At 34.2% G+C, this 26,459-nt stretch overlaps 1 protein-coding gene across 4 annotated transcripts in view; it reads right to left on the bottom strand.

Annotated features, from left to right (window-relative positions):
• Positions 1-26,459, bottom strand: part of MDFIC2 (MyoD family inhibitor domain containing 2) — a 153,379-nt gene that overhangs the window by 35,127 nt on the left and 91,793 nt on the right. For 3 of the 4 annotated variants that reach the window (XM_074284104.1, XM_074284107.1, XM_074284106.1), the window contains one exon: positions 25,670-25,708. The exons of the other annotated variant lie outside the window; for it this stretch is intronic. In XM_074284104.1, the coding sequence (XP_074140205.1) occupies positions 25,670-25,708 (39 nt within the window). The remainder of the gene's footprint in view (positions 1-25,669; positions 25,709-26,459) is intronic. 4 annotated transcript variants of the gene reach the window in all.

Here is a 26,459-nt window from a genome sequence, read left to right as displayed (position 1 = left end):
TGGGCAAAGCACTGGAATTCAGTGAGAAGATGGTAGAAAGTCTTTAGCGAAGTGCCCCTGGGATCTGTACTTTCTACTGTGATATTGAATTCAGCAATGATTTGGATAAGGTCATAGATATATTGTCTATGAAATATGAGTGTGAACTCACCGGAAAGGAAAGCTAACCTACTTCATGACAGATCCAGGACCCACAAAAGATCCTGACAATAAACTAAAAGAGTCCAATCTGATGAAAAGAAGTAGGGATAAGTGTAAAAATCATGCATATGTGCCAAAAAGTAAATCTTTCACAAGTACAAGTATATGGGGGAGACATAGGTAGAGATCTGAAAGCTCAATATGAATCATCCATGTGACATAGCAGCCAAAAAAAAAAGCTAACTTGATCTTGGAAAATGGGTATGATATCCTTCATTAATTTTGCCTTATCTGAAATCTTGTGTTCAGTTCTGGGCATTATAATTTAAAATGGAGAATGTCTAGAGCATAGCCAAGATAGTAAAGTTATATGTCCTACAAGGGTCAATGAAATGAAATAGCTTGAGAAAAATGAGTCTTGGGAATGACGGGACAATTCTCTGTAAGTATTTGAAAGTTGTCCTGCAGAAGAAATATTAGAATTACTGGACTTAGTCTCCGAGCTTGAACTCGTGGAACTAGAAATAGTGCAAAGAAGTTGTAAAGAGATAAGTTGAGGCTTGATATCAGGGAAAATGTTCTGTAAAAACTGTTGAAAAATAGGATGTGGAAAAGACTGAAGGACTTTCATTGATTGTCAGTTAACTAACATTTCTTAAGTGACTATTAATTCCTAAGCACTCTAGCCTCCATATTAGCTTATGATGATTTTTATGTAAATGGAAAGAACACTACCAAATTGAAATTATAATGACAAAACACATCCCCAAAGAAAGAAATATGAAAAAATACTTTTTATACTCCTTTGCAAACATAGGAAAATATGGGTACTGACTATGGGTCAGTAACAAAATCCAGACTTTTAAAAAATATTAGTTTTGTGCAATTTTCTTCTTTTTTTCTTGTAATTTATTATAAAGGATGGTTCTTTATATTATGTTATAATATAAAGGGAGCAGTAGGAAAAAATGTAGATGATGTAAAAACAAGAAACATCAATCAAAATTAATTTTAAAATATAACCAGAAGTATATAGAATACTCAGACGTGGTCTGACTAGAGTAAAGATGAACTAACTACATTATGAGATCCCAAATCAGTCAAAATAAAGATTGCATGAGCTTTTTCGCCAATCCATCATAATGTTGGCTTTTAAAGTTTGTATTTGTGTGGGGGGGGAAGAGAAGAATTTTTTATTAAGCACCCATTGTGCTCCAGGTATTGTGCTAAGCACTGTTAAAAATAGCTCATTTGATACTCAAAAAAATCAAGAGAAGTATGAATTATTTTTATTTCCATTTTACAGTTAAGGAAACTGAGGTAAGCAGTGCTGACATGACTTTCCAAAAGTCACATAACTAAGAAGTGTCTGAGGTTGAATTTGAAGTCTGTTCTTCACTAGGGGTCACTTCTCTATTCCCTAGCTACCGTGAATTTTTTTTTTCATATTAAAAACTATTAAGACAGATCTATTCATTCTGAACGGGCCACCTTGATGTTCTTTACACAAGACACCTCATGCCTCCCCTCCTAGAATTTTCACTGGCTTTCTTCCAATGCCTAAAATTCTCTTCCCTCTACCTCTCATCACTGCCTCCTCATTTCCCTGACTTCTTCCAAATCTCATCTAAAATCTCAATTTTTATCAAAAGACTTTACCTCCCTTCAAATCTTTCCTGTTTCTCCATAATACTGATGCTTTCCTTGTTAAGTGATTTATCTTGTCTATATCTTGTTTCTACATGGTTGTTCATATTATCATTTCTCCAAGCTAAATTGTGAGCTCTTTGAGGAGAGGAAATGTTTCTTTCTTTGCATCCCCAGAGCTTTGCAAAACCGATTACATGGGGCATGCTTAATAAATGTTTGTTGATTTGCCTGAAGTTGATAGGGATGCTTTTCCCCCCAAACTAAATGTAAGATTATATTTAATTTCATCTTGTTAGTTTAGTCACTTTCTAGGTTGGGGAGATATTTTCCAACTGCAATATTCATTGACTTTCTGCTTTTTCCCAGTACTCCATTAGCTGCGTGGCTGCATGGAAATCTGCAGCCACCCCAACTGCACAGGTGGCTACAGTTGAATTTTTCTCTGAGTTTCTGCAGTGGAAAAAGGATTAACAGAGTCTATTCTAGAAGTTCTTTGGTGCCATAACACCTCAGAGCAGAACTATTCCTGACAAGAATGTGCAGATGGAGATGCATATTTATGCCATTTAAAGTCTACATGAAGCACAAAAATTTAAGCTATTACAATAAATAGAAAAAAAGCCTTCTCAAGTTCTGGGTAACCCATCCTCAAATGCGTTGGTTTTATCTGCTTGCAGAGCTACCATTTCTTTGTCCATGGTCCTAAGCAGGCAGATTCAAAGAGCCTGAGGTCAACTCAATCACTTTCAGTGCTAAATTAAATTTCCAGGGCCAAAGAAGAATATTACAAATATTTCTCTTTTTTCTTATAATGGATAATATCAACAGCAAAATTAATGTGATTTTTCTTTGGTCAGCTTTTCAATGCCTAGTTTTCATATATAAAAAACAAAATAGACACTAAAATCCAGAGTAAAATATATAGCTCTTCCTTGCTCCAAAATTGCTTTGTCTGACAGGTAATAAAATTGTAAGATTTTTAGGGAAAGAGGAAAAGAACTACAGATGTAAACTAAAGACCAACACCCAAGATATGGAGCCACCATCCTCATGAAGCCCTTCATGATATTGCTTAGCTGCTAGTAATTCTTCAATCCTAATATTACCTTGCAATTATTTTGTCCTGGACCTACAATCAGGAAAACATGAATTTAATTCCTGCATTTGACACCTACTGTCTACGTAACCTTGGACAAATAACTAAGTTCAATTACCTTCCATCTATTCTATATGAGTTTTGTATATATCTTCTTATAGGTTTGTTGTCTGCTCTAATAGAAAGTACCCAGGTACCAGGGACAATTTTTGGTTTTGATTTTGTATCTCCAGCCTTTAATGCAATACCTGGTCTATTGTAAGTGATGGAAAAATGTTTGATTGTGAAGTTTCGGGATCTCCATCCTCCTTCTCTAAAAAGAGAAATTGCAGAGTAGATAGGAGGCTATAGAGGTATAAGGAACTACTTAACTAAAGCAATGTTTTCGAAGTGATATCTAGAGAATCTCTGTAGATCACTTTCAGAGGGTCTATACATTCAAAATTATATTTTTCTAATATGGTAAATATCTTTAAATATAATGTACATAGACAAAAACTCTTTGGAGAGATCCTCAACACTTGTTAGTGATATAAAGATACTGAAAACAAAAGTTTGAGAACCAATGATCTTGAGCTCCCTTTATTGATGAAATCTCACCCCCAAACATATACTTTTATATATACAAATAATGTCTTTCTTGATAGAATGTAAGCTCCTCAAGGATAAGAGCTGCTTTATATTTGTCTCTATATCTACAGTACCTACAGATATGCAATACTCCTTGAACCAATAATCATTTTGATAAGGTTTCACTGCATCAGCAATGATCCTGCATGTGAACTTCTGCTTTAATCCTACTGTAGCTCAGAACTCCTGAGTTTAAGGAATCTAGCTTCAGCCTCAGTTTCCTTAGTAGCAGAGATTACAAGTCAGTGCTCAAAGGACAATTCTGTGGTTTCAAAGAGTTGATATTACTCTTAAAAAATTCAAAAGTTCTAATGACTTTAATGACTATCAGAGACATTATATGCTGTCATTGTGGCTAAATCAGGCATTTTAGGGATTATTCACGTCCATTATGAAATTTCAATTTCATTCAAGGACCAAAAAAAGTATGCCTGAAAATGAAAATCATTGTGAATCAACAAACTGTTGTTGAGAAAAACAGCCTTATTTACCACTAAAAAAGACAAAAACTTTCAGAGGGACTTGGAAGCTGGATGAGATTGGTATTGATTCTTCTGTAGTACTTCATGAAGTTGAAAGAGAGAGACGACTTGTAAAAATAGATCTGATTTTAACCATTGCTATTAAAAAAAAAAACATTTATCATGGCAAGTCAAAAGAAGGACTGGAGTATTAATGAAACTCATTTGTTCATTTAAAGGCTGTATTAAAATAGTGGTTGAAGAAGTCCAGGTAAGCCTTTAATATCTAGCTATTTTCATTAGTCTAAGAAATATCAACCCAAAGAAATGTTTATTGCTGCTGAGTCTGAAAATATTGACTCCATCAAGGAATGATTTTCTGCTCAATATGTTGCTATATTGAGAAGCAGAGTTGTAGAAGTTACAGAAGTATACAATATACTCCTTCATTATTAGCATTTTCTTAAATCTGGCCAATTAAAAATAAATAAATCCAAGTAATGATTTATGCTTGTTGACTTCTAGAGGTGTAAATATTCACATGTTTGAGAGTTGACTCTCAAAGGACATTTAAGCTGTCTCTCACAAAGGCTTCTGGAATGGAGGCTTGAGAGCATTTGATAGTGACTATACCTTCTTAGACTGAGACAAGCAGTTAACACTAATACATGGAGGTAGAATTAGAAGATAGAAGTTCACTCTCTCAAGATCAGAAAAAAATGTATCAAATATTTGTGTCAATTATTAGATTGTTCCATGTCTAATTTTTTTATGTTTCATTTATTTATTTTAATTTATAGAATTAAACAAGGATTTCCATAGACTAGTATAATAAAAAGATGATTTCACATGAAATTGCAAATCTATTATGTACAATTTGTGATTCTTTTAAAATACATAATACAGCTCTTGTGTAAATTTCTTTTTTTTCCCTTTCCCCTTATCCTCACCCTAGAGATGGTTACCATTAAACACAAATATGTAGATATGCATGTATATATGTAAGTATATATATGTGTATATGTACATATATATATCATTTTATACATATTTTTATTTATCAATTCTTTTTCTGGATGCAGATAGTGTTTTCCTTCATATATTCTTTTTTTTTAGTTAATTTAAGTATTGAGTAGTCAGAATGATTTATCCACTCAAAGTTCTTCTTATGATAATATTGCTATTCCTGTATATAGTGTTCTCTTGTTTCTATTTATTTCACTCTTAATTTTCTCATGCAAGTCTTTTCATGTTTTTCTAAGATCATTGAACTTATTATTTCTTATTTCCATGTCTGATTCTTAAAGTACTTAGGATGGGCCAGTACATAAAAATGCTTTCTGCTGGTGAAGTATGGTCTTTAGATATGATTAAAAAAAATCTGGACAACTGGATTCTTTTAGAAAGATAACGACTACCCAGAACTTTATATATTCTACAATAGAGTTTTCATAGGAATTAAAAAATAAGAACTAAGTCAAATTGGAAGCTGTTAGAACTCAGGACAAACATCCTTTTTCGAATTCTGGAGCTTATTCAAGGCTGAGACACTAGACTTTTGCAGTTTCATTGTATTGTCTAGATCACATTGCCCTATTCAATGTGAAATCTGATGTCTCCACTACGGTCCCAAGAAATTTACATGTTTTTATACATATCATACTCTCTGCAAAGAGGGATAATGTGTCAATGGAGGAATAAAAGATGAGGTTTATATTTTTAATTTCTCACACATTGTTATAATTTGAATTTCAAGAACCTTATCAAATTGCAGTTAGGAGATGGGGATTCCTTACCTTACCTATCGATATTCAAAAACTTACTAGTATTTCCCCATTGGAAATAAAGTTAACTCTTTAAATTAACTATATGCCTGTAATTCTTTAAAGCATGGACTTTCTATACTTATGTTTTAAAGTTTTTTCCTTAAGGTTTTTTTTTAAACATAAATGAGAGCTATATTTTATCAAAGGCTTTTTTCTTTTTCTCTTGATATAAGCATCTTCTGTTATTTGTATTATTCATTGTGTTAACTATTTTCTTAATATTTGTATCAATGTATGAATCAAACTTGCTCATAGTGAATTATTTCATGTATATTAATAATCCTTTAATAGTATTTTATTTTAAAATATTATATCAATAGTCATGAGACAAAATAGTCTATAGTTCTCTCTCTCTCTCTCTTTGCTTTGTCCCTTCCAGATTTAAGAATTGAGATTATATTTGTATCATTAATATAATTCATTTGAGTGACTTCTAAAATGGAATAAAAATACTTTTCTAGGTGGCAGGTCTTATTGGACAAAACTGAACATTTTGGGAAAATATCTTCTTTAGTATTCTTCTTCAATGATTCCAATGACCAACATTTATTTATACATGAAAGAGGAAGATAATAACCAGCATATGAGTAAACAGGATGTCTGTTGTGTCCAAATTTTTATGAATTGAAAACTGGACCATCTTGATTGAAGCAAGGTGGCTGCTGGGACAGCTATGGGTCAGTTATAGGTTACCTAGATTAAGCAGGCTTCTATAATTGCATAAGACCTTCCTGAGCACAAAACAGTAGAATATCTTGTTGTTGCCACAAAAAAATGGAATAATCTATTTTTTATTAAGACATAAGAAAAGATGCATCTTCCCTCATTGTAAAATCATTTTTAAAATGGAAGCATTTAAGCTCAGTTTAATTAGATTTCTTAATTTTTAAGAATATTTTTATAGCACAAATAGTAATTATTCTTTAAACTTTTGATAAATTTATTTGCAAATCCATCTGTAGTAAGGATATTTTTAGCAGTTCTTTTATGAATTGCTTTATTTTACAGAGAATGCCTTTAAGAACTTTGTTGTTGTTGTGAATTTGGGTATTTTATATTTTTGTAGATAATCATCTACTTCCTTTGAATAATCAGTTTTACTGGCATATAATTGAGTATAGTAGTTTCTGATGATTCTCATTATTTCTTCTCTGTTCACTGTGACATCTTATCAATTTTTTATTTTGATAATTTGATTTTCTACTTCATTTTTAATCAGGTTAACTTAATGGCTTATAAATTTTGTTAGTTTTTAAAAGCAGGCCATAATTTTGTGCTGAAGTTTGACAGTTTTTCCTGAAGTTTATTTACTTCTCTAATTATCAATATTTCTTTTGTTGTACTTGTTTTGGGATTATTAATTGATTTATATTCAAGTTTTAAAATTGCCTCCTCAATTCATATATCTTTTTTTTCTATTTTGTTAATATTAAATTTATTCTGAGGAATACTTTTGTCACAGGCCATAATTTTAATATGTTGTCTTATTTTTATAATTTTCTTTATTGGAATTATTTATTATTTATGTTTTTATTCTCTGAGTCACTCATTAGTCAGGATGTCATTACTTAATATACATTTAGTGCTCTTGGTGACTATATTTAAATGATATTATGTACTATAAAGAATGTGCTTATTATTTCTGTCTACATTTGTTATAATTCCATTATGCTGGCCCCATGATCACGTTTTGTGAAGGTTTAATAGAAACTGATAAATACACATCTATAAACATACATACATACATGCTCATTCAAAATTTAATGTATTGCAAATGTATTTTCCCATATATATGTATATATTTTTTCTTTTATATTTCTGTTGTATTTATTTGACTCTAAGTGAAGAATATTAGAATCTCCTACTGTTATGGTATTGATGTCAAAGTCTTATTCTACATGCTTTAAACTGTCACAAGCTTTGATAATTAGCTGGAGCACTGTTAAAAGATTAACTTTTAAAATGTTGCCTATAATTAGGTACAGCAGAAAAGACTTCCAGAAATATCAGAAATGGTTATCCATGTTTCTAGCAAATTAATCTTCCACTGTTTTTTTCTATAACAACTATCTCATTGGGTATTATTTCATGTCTTTTCTTACTGTTGTAATTTTTTTTCTTTATTCAATTATAGAAGTTGGTGCTCATCTTGTTGATTTGAGGTTATAAGGGGAAGCTAAACTCAAGGGTTTTCATGTAGAAGAGAGATTTTTCTTTACTTCAGAAATCAGAAATCAGTATAATTTGCAGAGGAACAGATTTAGGTTTGATATCACAAAAAAAATTCATAATTAGAGCAATCCTAAGGTGAATGGATTTCCTCACAAGTTAATAGGTTACAAAACAATTAATCTTTCTGTGTATTACTAAGAAACCCAAAAAAAGGATAAACATAAATAATAATTTCATATAAAGTAAAAATATCTGAGAAGCTATCAAAACCCTCAAATGATTATGACTATAAAACTGTAGAAATAAAGGTTCAATTGTAGAGATAGCAATTATTCATAAATGGAGAATTGCCAATATGGTAAAAAATGTTAAAACCTAAACTAATCAATAGTCCCAAACAATCTTTCTAAAAAAATCACAATAAAAAGACACAATAAAGACCTAGCTTTATCAGATCTCACATAATAAGGCAGTAAACATTAAAATTATTTGACAATTTTAAAAATTAAGAAAGTTAATAGAACAGATTAGGTAAACAAGAATAAAAGGTGATAAAATTAAATGTAGAAGTTAGTGCTTGATAAATATACAGTGGTCCTTAAACTTTTTAAATAGGGGGCCAGTTCACTGTCCCTCAGACTGCTGGAGGGCCGGACTAGAGTAAAAACAAAAGCTCACACTCTGTCTTTGCCCCTCAGCCCATTTGCCATAACCCGGCGGGCTACATAAATGTCCTCAGTGGGCCGCATTTGGCCCGCAGGATGTAGTTTGAGAACCCCTGTATAAAAATATCACCTGTTGAAAGGATTCCTCATTCAACAGGAACTTCTGGGAAAAACTAGAAATCAATTTGACAGAAATTAAGTTTAAATAATATCTTATACTATGTAACAGAATAAGCTCCAAACGCAAATAAAAGATCACATCATTGAAAAATAATAGAAAATTGAATTCTTCCTTTTTTTCCAGTCTTTTCCTTCCCTCTGTTCCACATAAAGTATGAATGCCCAAGGAATGTAAATTTTGATCACTGAACCCTTGCAAGATATCTTGGGGTTTAAGGGCTAGATTTCTTTCTTAAGCACCAGGCCTTAAGTCCAAATCACTCTGGCTCTCATTGATTGACCAGCAATAGAACCAGGACATGCCCCAGTTGGTCATTGACTGGGCTCTGGCTCAGAGTGAATGTAAATGGCACTTGTTTCTGTTTAGGACCCATCTTTAAGTGGGAAATCCTATGGTCAGGTAAAGTTTTAACCCTGATGGATTCTGCCTTCCAGATTTACACAACTCATATATCATATTATATAGTATGTATGTATATATATGCATATATATATATATAATAGTATATATTGTATGATAAGTAATAGTATATAATATAGGGTCTTCCTACAGCCACTCTCTTTCTCTAACCACATTTTGTACCATTTCCAGAATAAGCTTTCCCAGGCTAGATATGGTTTTGTCAGCTGTATGTTCAAATATCTTCAAGGATTTTCTGTTACTTCTGGAGTAAAGCTTAACTCCTCTCCTTAGGACTGCAGAACCTCTATGGTCTGGTACCTCTATTCCTCTCATAAATAATCCTTTTATTACTTTCCTCATTCATTCTACATTCCAGGTAAGCTGTTGTTAAAGTTTGTCCTTCACCCTGGAAGAGGAACATGACCGTGGGCAGCTGTTGCCATGAAATGCCAGTGTAAGGGAGGGCTGGGCAAAGTCACCAGCCTTAATTTTTCCTCTGGAATTATCTGGATCCAGTTGTAAGATAACTTGGTGTTTATGGGCTAGATTTCTTTCTTTAGAACAAGAAACTGGGAGGATAAGAAGTCATGGATAGTTTTTATCTGGGAGGGAGTTACTAACATTAATGAGTTCCTTGATATGCTAAAGTATTGATTCATTCATTCATTGTGATAATGTCTTATATCTTTTCTTATTTTTCCACTGTAAGCATCATGCACACCACAATTCACAAAACTAATGAGTATCTGGAACAATTAGTTACTCCCTACCTGGCTCTCTCCAAAGCTGACTTGTAGCCTTAATTGACCCTGTAAGCAGTCAAAATGGTATAGAGAATAGTCTCAAACATCATCTTCCCAGAGAACCATTGTTCATAAATGATAGGGGAGGTCTGTCACAAGCTGACATAAGTGAAATTTCTTATTCTCTTAGGAAATCACGTCAATACTTTCAGATACTGCTAGGATGCTGCTTCCCAATCAATTCAATTTTAGAAGAGCTTTGTTGACTTTTGGAGAAAAAAATTAGTCTTATCTATTCATTTATGTATATGTGTGTGGAGAACCCAGTTGGACATTAACCCTGTTATAAGGACCTTTCTATTAGGGAATCTTCTCTATCCATCTTCCTGTAATTTCTTTATTACTAGACTTTCCTGGAAACTGATAAAAGTGGGAAATTCTGTGGTCAGTTAACTGATGCTACTCCTTCTACCATACAATCTAATTGTAACAGGCTCTTTTCACTCTACCCATTTTAATGGCTGGATAAAGAGAGCACATTTTTTCAATATATTCAACTTGCATAGATAAGGGGCTGCAACTGGCTATTGGAATGATGGAAGTTCACTCTGAGGAGAAGGAATTGGGGTGCGCACACATATATGTACTGCCTGGTACATATTTAAGAGGTGTTCCCTTCCTCCTCTGGCCATTATTAGTTAATCAATTAATAAGAATGTATTAAATCCCATTACCTATCAAGTCTTAAACTAGGCACTGGAGATACAGACAAAAATGAAGTAATTCTACACATCAAACTATTGTGACGAGGTTGTGCAGCACAGTAAGACAATATTCCTAAATTCATTGGTTAAATTTCAGATTGGAAGGTACCCTGTTGATGAATTGACTTCCTGATTAGCTTTCAAGCTGATGTAGTGAAAGTTACTTGATGGTAGGGGCTATGATATTTTCACATTGTTTTCCTATTAAGTTCCATGATGTTTTGTTTGTTTTTAAGCTGATTTGTCATATTGGGGTTTTCTTGGCAAAGATATTAGAGTGGCTTCCCAGTTCCTTCTCTGGCTCATTTTACAGATGAGGAAACTGAGGCAAACAGAATTCAGAGATCTGACCAGAATCACCCAGCTACTAAGTGTCAAAGCCAGATTTGAAGTACTTTGCCACTTATTAGCTGTGTAATCTTGAGAAAGTTTCAGCCACCTCCTGGCTTTCCGGGTTTCCATCAAATCTTAGCTAAAGTCTCACCTTCTATAAAACAGCTTTTCTTGATCCTCATTAATCTTAATGGCTTTTCTCTGAGACTACCCCAGAATCTTAGCTAGGGACAACAAATGTGTCTCATTGTGGAGGGATCTCTTATGAGAGAAGGAAATCATAACTACATTTTTTTGATGAAACTGTGTAAGTATTTAGCCTGTTATTCAGCTGCATCTCCCATGGTTCCATGATTCCCCTTTTTATGTTCTCCCTCCTATGTATATGAAGCCCTTTGGATGGACTATTTACATTCTCATTAAAGGCTGCCCATTTTAGGAAGAAAAATGCTTGGTTTTCTTGTTTCTCTTAATGAGGATGTTCTCCCAGGACACAAGCACCCTGCTGAGGACACATTAACTGTAGCTTTATAATTTCAGGCCTAAATATTTGAATTTTCCACTGCCCCTTTGCGTCCGTGAATGTTAGTGGTAGTAATGGGGTCAGTCCAGGAGCTCTGATCAACACTCAGGGTCTCTGCTCTGAGACTTCAGTCTCTTAGAATCTTAGAATAGAATTCACCTCTGTGTGCTACCATTCGAAATAAGATGATTCCTCCCATTTCATTCTCTATTACAACACTGCACTTAAGAACATCCCTGAATATTTTTTCCTCCCTGACACCTCCAACAAAGTGAAAGAGAAAAATGAAAATGCCTGTTAATTGAAAACATAATATTACATTTGCTTTTCTTTTTTTATAAAGAATATTAAAACAGATTTATTAGCTTTGATGGAATGCCAGAATTGGGTAAAGGATCTGAGGTTCATGTGCTTAAGACAATGAAACATCGTCTTTTGAAAAAAAAGTATATATGCAAGTATATTTATATATATGCACATATACATATGTACCCACATGTTTCAGATCTTTCAAAAGTAACAGAATAAATACATGGTAGCGGTGTTTTGTCACATAAGAAGTATTTTTAAAGCAGGTGAAGCTTTCTGTGGAATACGTTCTGTAGCATGATGAGGTCGTCCACAAAAGAACTTTTTTTAGCTTAATAAGATAAAGTAATTTATAATATTGATACATCAATATGTTTTTCAATAAACTTTTCCCCAGGTTTTTTTTTTCCTCCTGAAGTCTCTTCACTTTGAGAATTATAATTATATGTCTTCCTCCCACTTTGAAGGTGGCACAAGGTGCTCATTTGCAGAGTTCTAGCGTTCAAATCTTCCCTGAGAATAGAAGTGTCATGACTCAGTTAACAATGCTTTATTATTCACATTGATCTTTTTTTATAGTGTTCTTTATCTCAAAAACATTGTAAATCAGATAGCTACCTCCCACTCTTTTGTTCATTTGCAAATTTTTATTATTCGAGTTTAAGAAAGCAATGGAGTGTCAAGAGTCAGTGTGTATTGTTTATGTTCTTTTTGCTTTAAAATTACTTTTAACTGTAAAAAAGTGAAGATTCCATAATCATGCCTGAGTTTTTCAGATCTTTTATGTATACATTGAAGAAAATTGTTGGAGCTTCCCCCCCTTCTCTCTCTCTCTCTCTCTCTCTCTCTCTCTCTCTCTCTCTCTCTCTCTCTCTCTCTCTTTCTCTCTCTCTCTCTTTCTCTCTCTCTCTGTCTCTCTCTCTCTGTCTCTTTCTCTCTATTTCTCTCTCTCTCTTTCTTTTTCTCTCTCTCTCTTTCTCTCTATTTCTCTCTCTCTCTTTCTTTTTCTCTCTCTCTCTTTCTCTCTCTCTCTCTTTCTTTTTCTCTCTCTCTTTTCTCTCTCTCTTTTTCTTTCTCTTCCTTCCTTCCTTTTTCAAGAGAGATATTTATAGATTTATGAACCTTGAAAAAAATGATTATGAATTGAAAGTACTTCACAGCTGCCTTGTTTTTTGATGTCCCTTGTTTTAAAGACCTACTTGCTTTAGTCTCATTTTTCTCTATTTAGCACCATATGACTTTACCTGGAAGAAGTAGGAAGAACATTGACATAGGATCATAGCTCCAAAGCCCAACTATACTCACAGTTCAATCCTCTGAGCTCTAATCTGACCCTCTTTTAATGGTGGAGGATGTAGCAGCTGCTATGGTTAATTTGCTCAAAGTATTTGGAGTCAGAGAGAATTGTTGAACCAGGGGCTCATGATCCAGCACTGCTGGCTGCTGTCATTAACAAAAGGCTCCCTGAGATTTGTTCTGGGTTGTTTTTTATCCTTGCATATGAGATATTTGGTCCTGGGTTATATTTCCTAGTCCTGTGCAATTTCCTACCCATTGGATTTTGGATGTTATTACATATAGACAATCTTCTCCTAAATTTTGTTTTTATTTTAAAACATGTATTAAACTCTTATTACATATATGGCAAGTGTGAGATAAACAAAAATAAAAGTGAAATAATGCCTGACCTCAAAGATCTTACATTCTGCTGGTATTGTACTAAATCATTATTGAATGGTAATGAACATATTAGTCTTTGGATCTAGCAGTCAGTTAATAAACATTATTATATTTGTAATTCAAGAGCCAGGCCCATTAACATGGGACTCTCTCTTCAATAGTGGAGGGTGAAGTCCTGTGACAGCAAAAGGGATAAGGTAGAGTTGGTGGGAGGTTGACTGAAGAGATTTCAGCTGTTTGTAATTCCTGTATTTTTCTATCTTTTGCCTTGAGAGAAAATGGATGAAGTCAGCCCAGATCCTTAGTGGAGAAGGAGAAAAGGGTTCTAGGAAAAAGCTGACATTGTAGGGAGCTGTAAATCTCCATTGTGAACATTAAAGATAGTAAGGATGTTCTCTTAGAAAATGAGGGACAAGCAAGTGCTGGGGATACAATTAATAAAGAGAAAGATAGTCCCTGCACTTAAAAATCTTACAATATAATGGAGGGAGGCAACATGTAAAAGGAGGCAGGAAAGATAAGGAGACACCTGGGAAGTGTTCAAGAAGTTGACATTAGAGCAGCAGATGCAAAGTGAAGTGAGTTAAGATTCTATTTTCTTCCTTCCTTAAAGGAAGGTATTGGGAGGAGTTTGTTAATGTATCCTCCAATCAAAGGGGAGAGGAAGCTGAGGAAGATGATACAATTTAGTGCAATTTGAAACTGTTAAATTATATGTTGCTATATATTATGTTTTATATATGTATATATATGTGTGTATATCTATCCATCTATAATAAAAACAAATAAGATTTAGATGGAAGATAAGTATAAAGGGACCTTTACCACTTAATACTTCCAAATTTTCTTGGACAATTTTTTTTTCCAATGGTGATTTATGAAACATATATATACAGCAGTTCTTCATCTTATTTCACCTATCTATTTCCACAGTGATAATAACAGTGACAACAGAAAAGATGTCAGAGGGTGATAAGTCACATGGTTTTTTGACCTAAAAATTAATTGTTAGTTTGTTGAAAGCTTTGGTTTTATTAGTGTAAAAGATATAATTCACAATCTATCTATCTATCTATCTATCTATCTATCTATCTATCTGTCTATCTATCTAGATATAAAATATATATGTATATGTGTGTGTGCATATATATATGTATGTATATGTGTGTGTGCATATATATATGTATGTATATATATATATGCACATGTGTGACAAGTTACTAAAGTGCTCTGAGCTTCAGGTAATATACACATTAATTATATTTATATAATATATAATGTATGAAATATGTAATTATACACACCCACATATCCTGGAGCTCAGCAGTTTCAAGCACTGTGTGTGTGTATTGCCTGAAGTTCACAGCAGTTTAGTAACTTGTCCTATAGGAAGCACATATGAGAGGCTAGACTTGATCTCATGTTTTTATGCTTCCAATTCTTGAACACATTTTAATGAACACATTAAAACATGATGCCTTTTTAAATAACTTAAATAATAAAAAAAATGGAAGGAATAGACAGCTCTCTGATCAATGGTCTTTTGATCTAGTCTGATATCCACTTAAATACTAAAGAAGTAACAAATATGTACGTGACATTATTTCATATTCCAATGCACATCTCAAGAAATGTCTTTAATCAAAGTGCAATTGAACAAAAAAGCAAAAAACATCTACCCAACACTTCAGTAATAAGCATTCCTCCCTGCTTTTAAGAACTAATTGTCCAGCTCATTACAAATCTCCAACTGCCAATATAATCAAGTTACAGAAACACGAATTCTGAAATGTACTTTGCCTTATTAATATATAACATATACTTGGGCGAAGGATCCCTGGTGTGCTCATTCTAAATTGTTCATCCTTTTGTCTTCTAGACTATTAAGGAGACTAATGCACGTAGAAAGGGAAAAGTTTCCAAAATCAATTTACTGGAATCTGGTGAAACACTTAGAGTTTCGTACTTTTTTTTTTTTTTTTTATTAGTGCTAGATGCTGAAATGGAAAACTCCTCCCATGACAGGAAGTTTTCCGAAAGCACACTTCTTTTTCTTTTATTCTTCTATTTGTTTGTTTTTCCTTGGGAAATGAAAGAATTATGTCCCTACCTTATCTCTCTTTTTCTTTTTTTTTTTTTTTGACAGAGAAATTCAAATATGTCAAAATATAGTAGATGAGATATATTATAACCTAATAAAATTATTTGCTCACGTGTCAAGTAAGGGGATTGGTATAGATGATCTTTAAGGTCATTGCAGCCTTCCCATTCTATGGGTCAGTGATCCGATGGCATTAATTTCAATATATTTTCATTATATAACAAAGGGAAATTCTTCATGACCAATGCTTTTTATTGTATGTATCCCTCTACTGGTGCAAAGCCCAGCCCATTCTTGCCTTCTCCTGGTGGGATTCTTGTTTCTAATTTTTAGTAATTTTTTTAATAGACTTCCTATTTAGTGCACTGGGTGCCATATTGTAGATTTGGATGCTCCAGCACAGCATTAAGATTGCCTGTAACTCACTCATTCTTCTCTGATTAGCCCACTTTCTTTTCTGATCATGTATGTCTAAAATATTTTACGCAGCTCTTAGAGATCAAGATATCCTCAGCAATATGTCCCAGTTTGTTCAAATCCACCATATTTGTTCTGTGTCTTTTGTATCAGCTGTAGTTGTGATTCTCACCTTCTTAAGGATTTGGATGATTCAGAGCCATAGTGTCTCACTCTTAACACTAAAGAGATTTTTTTTTTTTTTTTTGTCTCAAGGATCAGCTCGAGAGCATCAAAAATGAAGCATAAACTTACCAAATGTGGTCTGACTTATCTTCTTTACTTCTTAAATTTTGGGTACAACACACCATATTCCTAAAGCTGGAAGGTCTGACGATATCTCTCACCTGTTCCATAAGATCCAATGACTCTATTGCTTTGTCAATCAAATACAAACCCCCATGGTTAACACTTAAAGTTCCTCACAACCTGGTTCCAATCTATTTCTCTAGATATACAATATAGTCCAGGTATATAATATACTTCCTGCACTCCCCAGTATACCCACAATGACCTTCTTGTTGACCTTCATATATAATACATTATCTCTCACCTCCATGCCCTTGCTCAGACTGGTCCACATCCCTAGAATTTTCATCCTCCTCCCCCATACTTCTTAAAGCTCCTCTCAAACACCACCTGCTACCTGTGTTATTTCCAAATTCACAGCTGATAGTGTCTCTGCTTTGGGAAGGGAATATGTATTTATATAATGCTTACCGTGTGCTGGGGATTTTACTCCTTTTCAATATTATCTGATTTGATCTTTACAATAATCCTGCAATAATCCTTCTCATTCATTTTACAGTTGGAGAAACTGAGGCAGATAGAGGTTAAAGTCACATATCTAGCAAGTGTTCAGAGTGAATTTAGGTATTCCAGATTTCAAATTCAGATCTCGATCTGCTGTAAGACCTAAATGTCTCAAAAACCAGCTGACTTATTCACTAATAGAGATGTTATTTCTACTGATAGAATGAAAACTTTTGGAGGCCATGAATGTTTTGTTTTTCTCTTTGTAACTCAGTCCCTCAAGCAACGTCAGGCACAGAGTAGTCACTTATTTCAGGTCTATCGCTCGATCTCTGCTACCTGCTCTGTCTATTGATGGACTAATTGGAGACTCTGATAGTTCATCTCTGTGTCATTTTTACAGTGTGATTAGCAAGGCTAATGTCTTTGGAGTTACTGAGGATCTCGTTGAGGAGGCTCTGCCATGAAATCAAGCCTTGGGGCAATCAGCCCAAGGTGAGTTATCTGAGAACAGAGGAATCTAGAGAAGCTTGTAATCAATATGTAATTCCTCTTCATATCATTCTAAGTGTAATTTTATAGTCTAGGCAAATCATTAAACAGAAACAGTGAAAGTTCTATAAACACTTTTTCCCATGAAAGAAGGATTGAGGTATTATAAGTTTCTAAGAGTTTGAGGGCAAATTTACTGTTTCAAGAAACTCTTTAAAAGTAGGACATGATTAATCAATAAAATAAGCATTTATTAAGCATCTACTATCTATTGGGTCCTATGCTATGTGTTAGGGATCTACAGATAAAAAATTGAAATGGTTCTTGCCCTCAAGGAGCTTATCAAGAATACCCAGTGTATATGTGTGTGTATATCTTTAACAAAATCTGTAAGGAATGAATAAAAGATAATTGGAGATATGGGGTAGGGGAGGAAGGTAGATATGTAATCAGCTGGGAGATCAGGAAATACCGCATTCAGAAAATTATACTTGAGCTGAGACTAGAGGGACAGCCAGAGACACCAATGAGCAAACAACTCATTATGAACAGCATATAAAGAAGGTAAGTTGGAGCTGACCCTGGATGGACAGCACTATCAGTGAGGAGGATTGGGAAAGGTTTCTAACAGAGACTTTAGCTGGACACTGAAGGGAGACAGAGAAGTGAGGAAGTGAAAATGAGGAGGGAAAATTCTAGGTAAAGGGATGTCCATTGAAAATCCCTGGAGTCAGAAGATGGAGGGATTTGCAAGAATAGGATGTACAAGCAAAACAACTGTTTGGACAGGTATTCATATATTGTATTTAATTTATACTTTAACATATTTAACATGTATTGGTCAACCTGCCATCTGGGGGGGGAAGAGGGGAAAAATTGGAACAAAGGGTTTGGCAATTGTCAATGTTGTAAAATTACCCATGCATATATCTGGTAAATAAAAAGCTATACATACATACATATATAAATATATATATAGAATAGGATATACACTCGTTTTTCTGTGTTGCAGAGTATGTGAGGTATAGAGGAAGCTGAAAGATATGAGAGAAATAAAAAGGTAGGAAGGGACTGGGTTATAAGAGCTTTAAAAATCCAAATGGAGGACTTTATCTCACTAGAAAAGCAGTAGGAAACCACTGGAATTTATTGTGTCAGGAGGTTACCTGATCAGATCAGAACTCTAGGAAAATCAATCTGACAGTTCAGTGGAGATGGACCAAAGTAGGGAGAGATCTGGGACAGCTAGTCCTCCTAGCTAGCTATCATAGTAGTCTAGGCATGAGGCATTAAAGGTCTGCATCAGGATGGCGACTTTTTCAGAAGAGAGAAGAGGTAAACTTGTGAGATGCTGTGAAGGTGGAATCAAGATTTGGCAACTGATTGGACATCAAGGGGGGGGAAGTATAGCAGATCAGAAAGTTGGTCTCATGACAGTGTAAAGGAAGAAAGGAAAAGGGGAATGTTGGGGAAGATGATGAGTTCAGTTTGGGTTTTGTTGAGTTTGAGATGTCCAGTTCAAGATATCCAATTGCAGTCAGAGATGTAAAACTGAAAGTCAGGAGAGATGTTAGCACTAGATAAATAGACATGGAAATCATCTAATAAAAATATCCTGTGCTTCCATTATGTACCAAAAAAATATGGGCTTGATATAGTGGGACCAAGAAGACCTGGGTTAAAATTCCCTCTCTGAATTATCCTGGCTGTGTGATCCTAGCCAAGTAACGTAACTTCTAAGGGCTATAGGCAATCTTTAAGACTATATGTTGTGAGTTGCAACAGAAGGTTTTGCAAGGATCAATGCTGAAAAATTACCCATGCATATATCTTGTAAATAAAAAGCTATATTAATTGTTGTTGACAAATATTAACAGACCAAGTTTTCTCACCAGGGAGTGAGCTCCCTATAATAGTGAAAACAATGGTCCTAAATCCATTCTTCTTTATCATTTGTGTTCAACTAATGCTCCTCAACAACTTGGTTTCAAACCATTCTTTCCTAGTTTTCAGATTTCTCTCCTCAAAAACAAACCTCCAGAAAAACTGATTACTTGCTAGTTCAGTATAATGGAGAGAGCAATGGGTTGGCATTCAGACCTTGAATATTAAACTTGTGGCTTATTCTCTGAATGATTTTGGGAAAACCACTTCATTTCTGTAGGCATAATTTTTTTCATCTGAAAAATGGAGTTGGACTAAATGACCTCTATGGTCTCATTTGGTTTTTGAGTTATGATCACCAGTCCATGACATTCTTCTGTGAAGTCTTTTTAAAGTCCCAGCAAGGTAATAAATGACTTCCACTGATTCCAGTGGTAAATAAGATTCTCTTAAATTTGAACAATTAGACTTACAATTTTTTAAAATTATGTTTCAAGTAAAGATAATGAGGCAGTGAGATTTGAAAGTAAAGGAAGGGGAATCTAATTTTTCCAATGCATTTGGAATTTAAAAGTAGAATTTAAAAGTTAGAAGAGATCTTAGATGTAATCTAATGCATCTCTCTCATTTTACAAGTGAATAAACTGAGGCTTGGAGAAATTAAGTGATTTGACCTAAATCACATGGGTAGTAAAATAACACAGCCAAGAATTGAAACCAGACTCTTGCCTTTACATTGAATGATTATTTCCATTTATCTTCCTATTGCTACTAAATTCAGCATGGCTTGGATTACTGATATTTAGATGCCCTCTGCAATCTAAAAACATTTTCTGTATTTGGGCAAAAGATAGTTTACCTTAGTATTAAAGACCAAAATCTGAAGCTGAGTTAAAAAAAAAAAAAAAAGTTTTTTTAATGTTTATTCATTGTATAACCATGGGCAATTCATTTAAACCTTCTAAAGCTTCAGTTTCCTCATTTATAAAATGGGTATTTTGGGACCCTGGGCTTGGATTTGTAAGTCACTTTGAAGATTTTTCAGAAGAAGACTTGATAGAAGAAGATATTAAGGCTCTGTCCTAAAGTCAGACACATAGGAAGTAACAACACTAGCGTTTCAATGTAAATATTCTGAATCCAAATGAAGCATTTTTTTCCACTATCATGCACTATCACAGATAATAATATCCACTGTACCTAGCTCAACAAGACCCTATTCCTGTCTTGTGCTTCTAAAGAAATCGGCATCTCCATTAAGAGTTTTGGGCAGAGTCGGTATTGCTGATCTCAGAAAACTATGGAGAAATTTGATTCTATGGGAAAGAGTTTAGTCCTTGGATGGGACAATGGAGAGCAGCCAAGAAACTTAGAATAATTGTTTGTAGAATGTTCCAGTCAGAACCGAATCACTGTAACTTACTAATACTACTTCATCAATCTCACAATTTTGTGCTTCTCTTCCCCAATATTATACTGTTATATTAACTTTTCCTTCATCACTGTATCACTCCCAATTTATTCCTTTGTCTCCACAAGCCAGTTGTTAAACCATAAATGGTTAGCTGTATTTTACTTGTGAGAAACCTGCTTGTGTCTCTGGTCCAATTCTCTCCTTAAGTTCACAACAACATAAATGCCTTGGCTAAAACAGGAAAATGAATATTGCTAAATTAAGTTCTGGACAGGGTCAAAGGAAATGATCTCGCCTCTGAAACTTATATGGGCAAATCACTCAAGTTCTCTGAACCTGTTTTCTCATTGTTAAAATCAGAGACAGGATTGGACTCTGAGGTTTCTTTCAGGTCTAATTGTAGGATACTATGATCTGAGAATGCTTTGAAAACCTTAAAGTGTGATACGAAGGTCAGATTATTATTATTGTTGTTATTATCATCAGCATTCTCCTCCACTCTCCCCATTCCCTCATTCCCTCCATTTTCCCAGGTATTGGAGAAAAATCTTTGGAAATGAGCCATCTAGTTTGGAACTCACTGGACAACTCTTCCCTATTTGGGGGACACATGCTAACCTCCGACTACGCAGCCCCAGCAGCCATGGCACATCATTGCCTGTAACTGTTTTGCATTCATAACAAGAGCAATCTCCTCTCTGTCAGCGGAGCACTATTGTTAACAACTATAAATGTATTAAAAACACAAGGGCATTTTCATCTGTGTTTTGTGCATGAGAAATATTGTTGCCTGACAAGCTCCAATTGGCAAGTGAAAAGGGGTCTTATTGAAGGAAACAGCAGTAGCAAACAGTGAGCTAGGCAGAATCATGGTAATTGTCCCTTTAACACTGGCAGCGTGCATTCACTTAATATGACTGCTGCTCTGTCTCTGCCTCATCCAGACCCAGAGGACCTGTTAGACAAGCCGCCAGCCACCTCTCTCTGGGATCAAGCTGTCAATGCAAACTTGCTTTCTTTCTCTTTTTCTGAGCTAAGCTCTACCCCCAGAGCTCGGCTTGCTTTTCCTGAGTGAAAGCTTTAAAAGAACTCCATTCTAAATGATATCACCCGTACTGTTCTCTTCAAACTGACAGAACAAAAGAACAAAATTCCAGAAGCTGGGTCTGAGTGACTTGTTAGTTACCTGGAACGATGGCTTCCTGTACCTTGGTCTATCAACACATGTTGGCAGAGGTTTGACCTTGCTGAGCCCCATCTCTCATTAGTCTCTAATAAAATGGACAATTGAGATGTACTTGGTCAGAGACTCCTCCAAAGTAAGCACCACTTGGGGGCTTGAGGAAGAGTATTTATCCTGATAGACTTGAGAGTCTAATTTATCTATAAAGATAGAATAGTTGATATAGGAACTATTTCCTTCCTTAGCTTGTTCCCTTTGCAGTTGGTCCAGTCATCATGGACCGGCTTGATGTTTTTGTCAATATCAGATTTACAAAGGATGCTCAGCTTTTTGCCTATCCATTTCCCCCCTCTTGACATCTACCATCTAATAGAGCAATGAGAGTCACTTCATTATGGGGATGACTATAACAATGAATTGAGAGTAATGTGTACTCTGGAGTCAGAGGCCCTCGGCTTGAATTTCCTCTGAAACTTACTACCTTTGTGACTTTGGACAAGTCACTTAAATCCTTAAACATCTCATCTATAAAAATAAAAGTTGCATGAGCTTTCAGTTTCTTCTCTCCTCTGCATCTATGAACCTAATTCTGAGCTCTAACACTGATTGTCTTATGGGTATGTGACGTTATCACTTCTGAGTACCTAAAATAAATTCTCTGCCCGTTAGGAAGAGTAAATACTTTTTCATATTCCATGTATAAAGAATGAAATCCCCTTTTCACTAACCTCAATAAGTTGGTCTACTCTGTGATACCTTTATCTGTTGAAAAGAGCCCTTTGATTGAATTACTAAATCTATTGATCAATCAGTAGGCATGATGTATATATATATACACATATATAGTTGTTTATACATATATACATGTTTATATTTGCATACATATGTACATATATATGTGTGTGTGTGTGTGTATATATATATATATATATATATATATATATATATATATATATATATATATATATATATACAATGTGAACCTCTTTGCCTAAGTCATGATGAGAAAAGGAGCTAACAAAAGAAAATAATTATATTTCTGATATATTTATATAGCAGTGGAAGGTTAAATATTCTCCCAGTCCAGAGCAATCCAGCCCAAAGGTGAAATGTTTCACTTTGGTAATTAAACATTCCATTTTGAACCAAGTTCCTGACAGGGAACTACTCTTGGATGATACACAAATGGGAATAGTAACTTGCCTTCTGAGGATCTCAACCTATGGGTTTAAACCTAAGTTGGGTGAAGAATCCCAGAAGAGTTGTTACTCATTTAAAATATTAATACTTTCCCACTCTTGGGGGGAGAGGAGAAGGCAGAGGGCAAAAAAATTCACCCCTTCCTTTGATTGAGCCAAGAGGAGACAATATATCCAGCTGGGAGAAAAAAGATGCAAAGGACTCAATGAAGATAAGTTCTTTTTACCATTGAATCTTAATTTTGAGCCCATTTTTGCCATGGAATTGTTCCATACATATGCAGTGATATTTTATAGATATTTTATAGAAACTTTTCTTAAAGAAAAAAAGTTCCTTTTCTCATCATGACTTAGGCAAAGAAGTTTTTACATCACAAGATATAAACAATCTCATATACATATCATACCTATTATTGATTGATTCTGTAACTCAAAGAGTTATTTTCAATTGATAAAGGTATCACAGAGTAGATGAACTTATAAATTGAGGTTATGAAAATGTAAAAATCCTTTTCTAAAAGCTAATCAAGAGCAGATAATTAATGTTAATCAGAAGCATACTGATGGGGGCTCATGAGCTGTGATGTTGTTAGAAGCCACAACTTCTTAACATTATCCCTAGAACTCTAATGGAAGAAGTAACCAACTTACCCTCTGAGGAACTCAACCTCTGAGTTTGAACATGAATTGGATAAGTGGTCTCAGAAGAATTGTTGCTCATTTAAAATGTTATCACTTCCAAACTAGTTCAAGAACATGGAAATATTTAGTGTAAGACCTAATCCTGGAAAATATATTGAGAAGCTGTGTGGAGTCATGGATACAGGACAGGACTCAGAATCAAGACACACTGACTGTGATCCTGGGCAAATCCTTAAAAGTAGATCCCATTTCATTCTTTGTATCCTTAGCAACTTGCACAGTCCTAGCACATAGTAGGTGCTTAATAAATGCTTGCCAATTGATTGATTTCTCAATGCCCCCAGGTAATTCATTAAAACTATAAATTGTAGAATATGTGACACTGGTAGAGGGAGTGTCCTTAGCAGGATTTCTTTATATCCATGAAATAATAAATCCAATCTCTTCAAAATATTAATGAGCTACAAAAGTCTTAAGGGGACTTTTATCCTTTAAGCGGCTCACTTTTCCTTTCATCCATATCAACACAGTTGGTTTAGAGCCCATTGATTATAGTACTATGCTAGGTCTTAGAGAGAGATGAGATGAGGAAATGAATGGCATTATTTTTAGTCCATAGTTCTGGGTTCAGCTCTTGTTTTTGACATAAACTGTTTATATTATTACATAAAATGGCAAGCCACTTAATCTCTCAAGGGCCAGGCAATCCTCTAGGACTATAAATTACAGAAGAATGAATTGCCCACCAGGTTCTTTTATATATCTATATCTATATCTATATCTATATCTATATCTATATCTATATCTATATCTATATCTATATCTATATCTATCTATCTATCTATCTATCTATCTATGTCTTTTTATTAAAAAACCCATGCAAAGATAGTTTTCATCTTTCACTTTTGCAAAACCTTGTGTTCCAAATTTTTCTCCCTCCTCCATCTCCCTCTTCTCCTTGACAGCAAGTAATCCAGTATAGATTAACCATGGCCCACCAGGTTCTTGCACTGGGATTTCTCTCAGTTCTAGGCTTGGAGTCAGGAAAGCCTTAGTTAATTAAAATATTGAACATGATCCTTAGAGTGTGGAAGTCTGAGCAAGTTAGTTAACTCCTATATGTCTCAGGGAACTTCTTAGGGGTATTTGCTAAATAGTAAACTAGTAACTATGTGCTTTATAGAAAGAATTCTCACAGTGGGAATCTCCTATGCTGATGTATTCAGTTAATTTATTTCTATTGTAGTTTAATACTTAGCACGCTTTTATGTCTTATGTTCTAAACTTATGTCTTGTTTTGAGCAGCCCAAGGAGAATAAGTTCACTCTCATAAGAAGGAGCTCCTCTGAGGATGGATGTTTACTTGTCTTGCAAGGAATGGTGGGAATTCTTTTTGGTGTGTGTTGACTATTATTGTTCCAAGTAGACCCTGAAGTTGCTGCTGGGCAGGGATAGGTCTTAATCTTACTTTTATCTCCTATAGAGATAAGCACTATGCTTTGCACAAAGATGGTACTTAATAAGCTTATTTTTATCTTAGTGTAGCTACAAGCTTATTGTAGTGAGGAGCTAAATCAATGTCTTGAAGCAATCAGACAGCACTGTGGATAAAGCATTTCCTGGAATCTGACAGACCTGAATTCAAATCCTACCTAGAATATTTACTAGTTTTATGAGTCTGGGCAAATTGCTTAATAATCTCATTTTCCTCAAATGTGGTTAATAGTGGTACCTATCTTTCAGATTTCTTGTGAGGATTAAATTAGGTAATATTTGTAAATATTGTAATATAAAATAGCTACTAAATAAATGTCATTTCCTAAAATGGTGTTTTATCATTAATTCCAATTGGAATTAATTCATTTAGAAAGTTGATAAATATTCAAAGTGAAGGTTAAAGTTATTCCTTTAACATGTACCAAGACAGCCATTAATAAGAAAAAAGGAATGAAAGTAATGGTAAACTTACCGGAATCTTCAAGGGGATTTTGGCTTGAATTGGATAATTCTTCCAGAATGACAAACAGACAAATAGGATAGAGCCAGAGACAGAGATGGTGGAAAAGAGAGACAAACAAAAAGAGTTAATGCATTATTTAAAAAAAAAAAAAATTGTTAGCATTTCTTCTGGCTTCCCTTTTTTCTTTTTTCTATCTTTTTTCCTTCTTTCTTTCTTTTCTTTTTTTTCCCATCAAAAAAAAAAAAAAAGTTAGACTAATGGAATTTCCCCATCCATTTGATTCTATCTGCTTTCTTCAGACTACAAAAATGGATTTATAAAGATAATAATTATAATAATTGATGTTTAAATTTTTAAATTGTTCAAAGTATCTTACTCATAACAGTAGGTGAACAGTCCTCATTTTACAGATGAGCTTTTGGAGGTCATGGACCTTGCTCTTGGTTGTGCAGTTAATATGTATCCAAGCTAGGATTTCTATCTAGTTATCAGGACTCCAGTTTTATAGAAGCAAGAGCAAGTTAAACACTGTGTAGATGAGCCATTTTATATAGAGAAATATATATAGCTACAGATATATAGATATAAAAGATAAATGATGGATAGTTGGATGGATAGATGATGATAGATCTCTGTTGGGATCTAAAACAAGATAAATGTAGATTCTTATGAAATTCTTGTTGCATTTGAAGTAATATATAAAACACTTTTCAAAATAATGTTGAGTTAAAGTGGTACCCTAGACCATCATAGAGTTATAGGAATTGATCAATTTGGATGTGGTTTCCAGTGACCTTGA

The sequence above is a fragment of the Sminthopsis crassicaudata genome, chromosome 1 (genome assembly GCF_048593235.1).
Source record: "Sminthopsis crassicaudata isolate SCR6 chromosome 1, ASM4859323v1, whole genome shotgun sequence".
NCBI lineage: Eukaryota > Metazoa > Chordata > Mammalia > Dasyuromorphia > Dasyuridae > Sminthopsis > Sminthopsis crassicaudata.
Note: the sequence above shows the minus strand (reverse complement) of the source record. Positions and strands in the feature narration are given on the sequence as shown.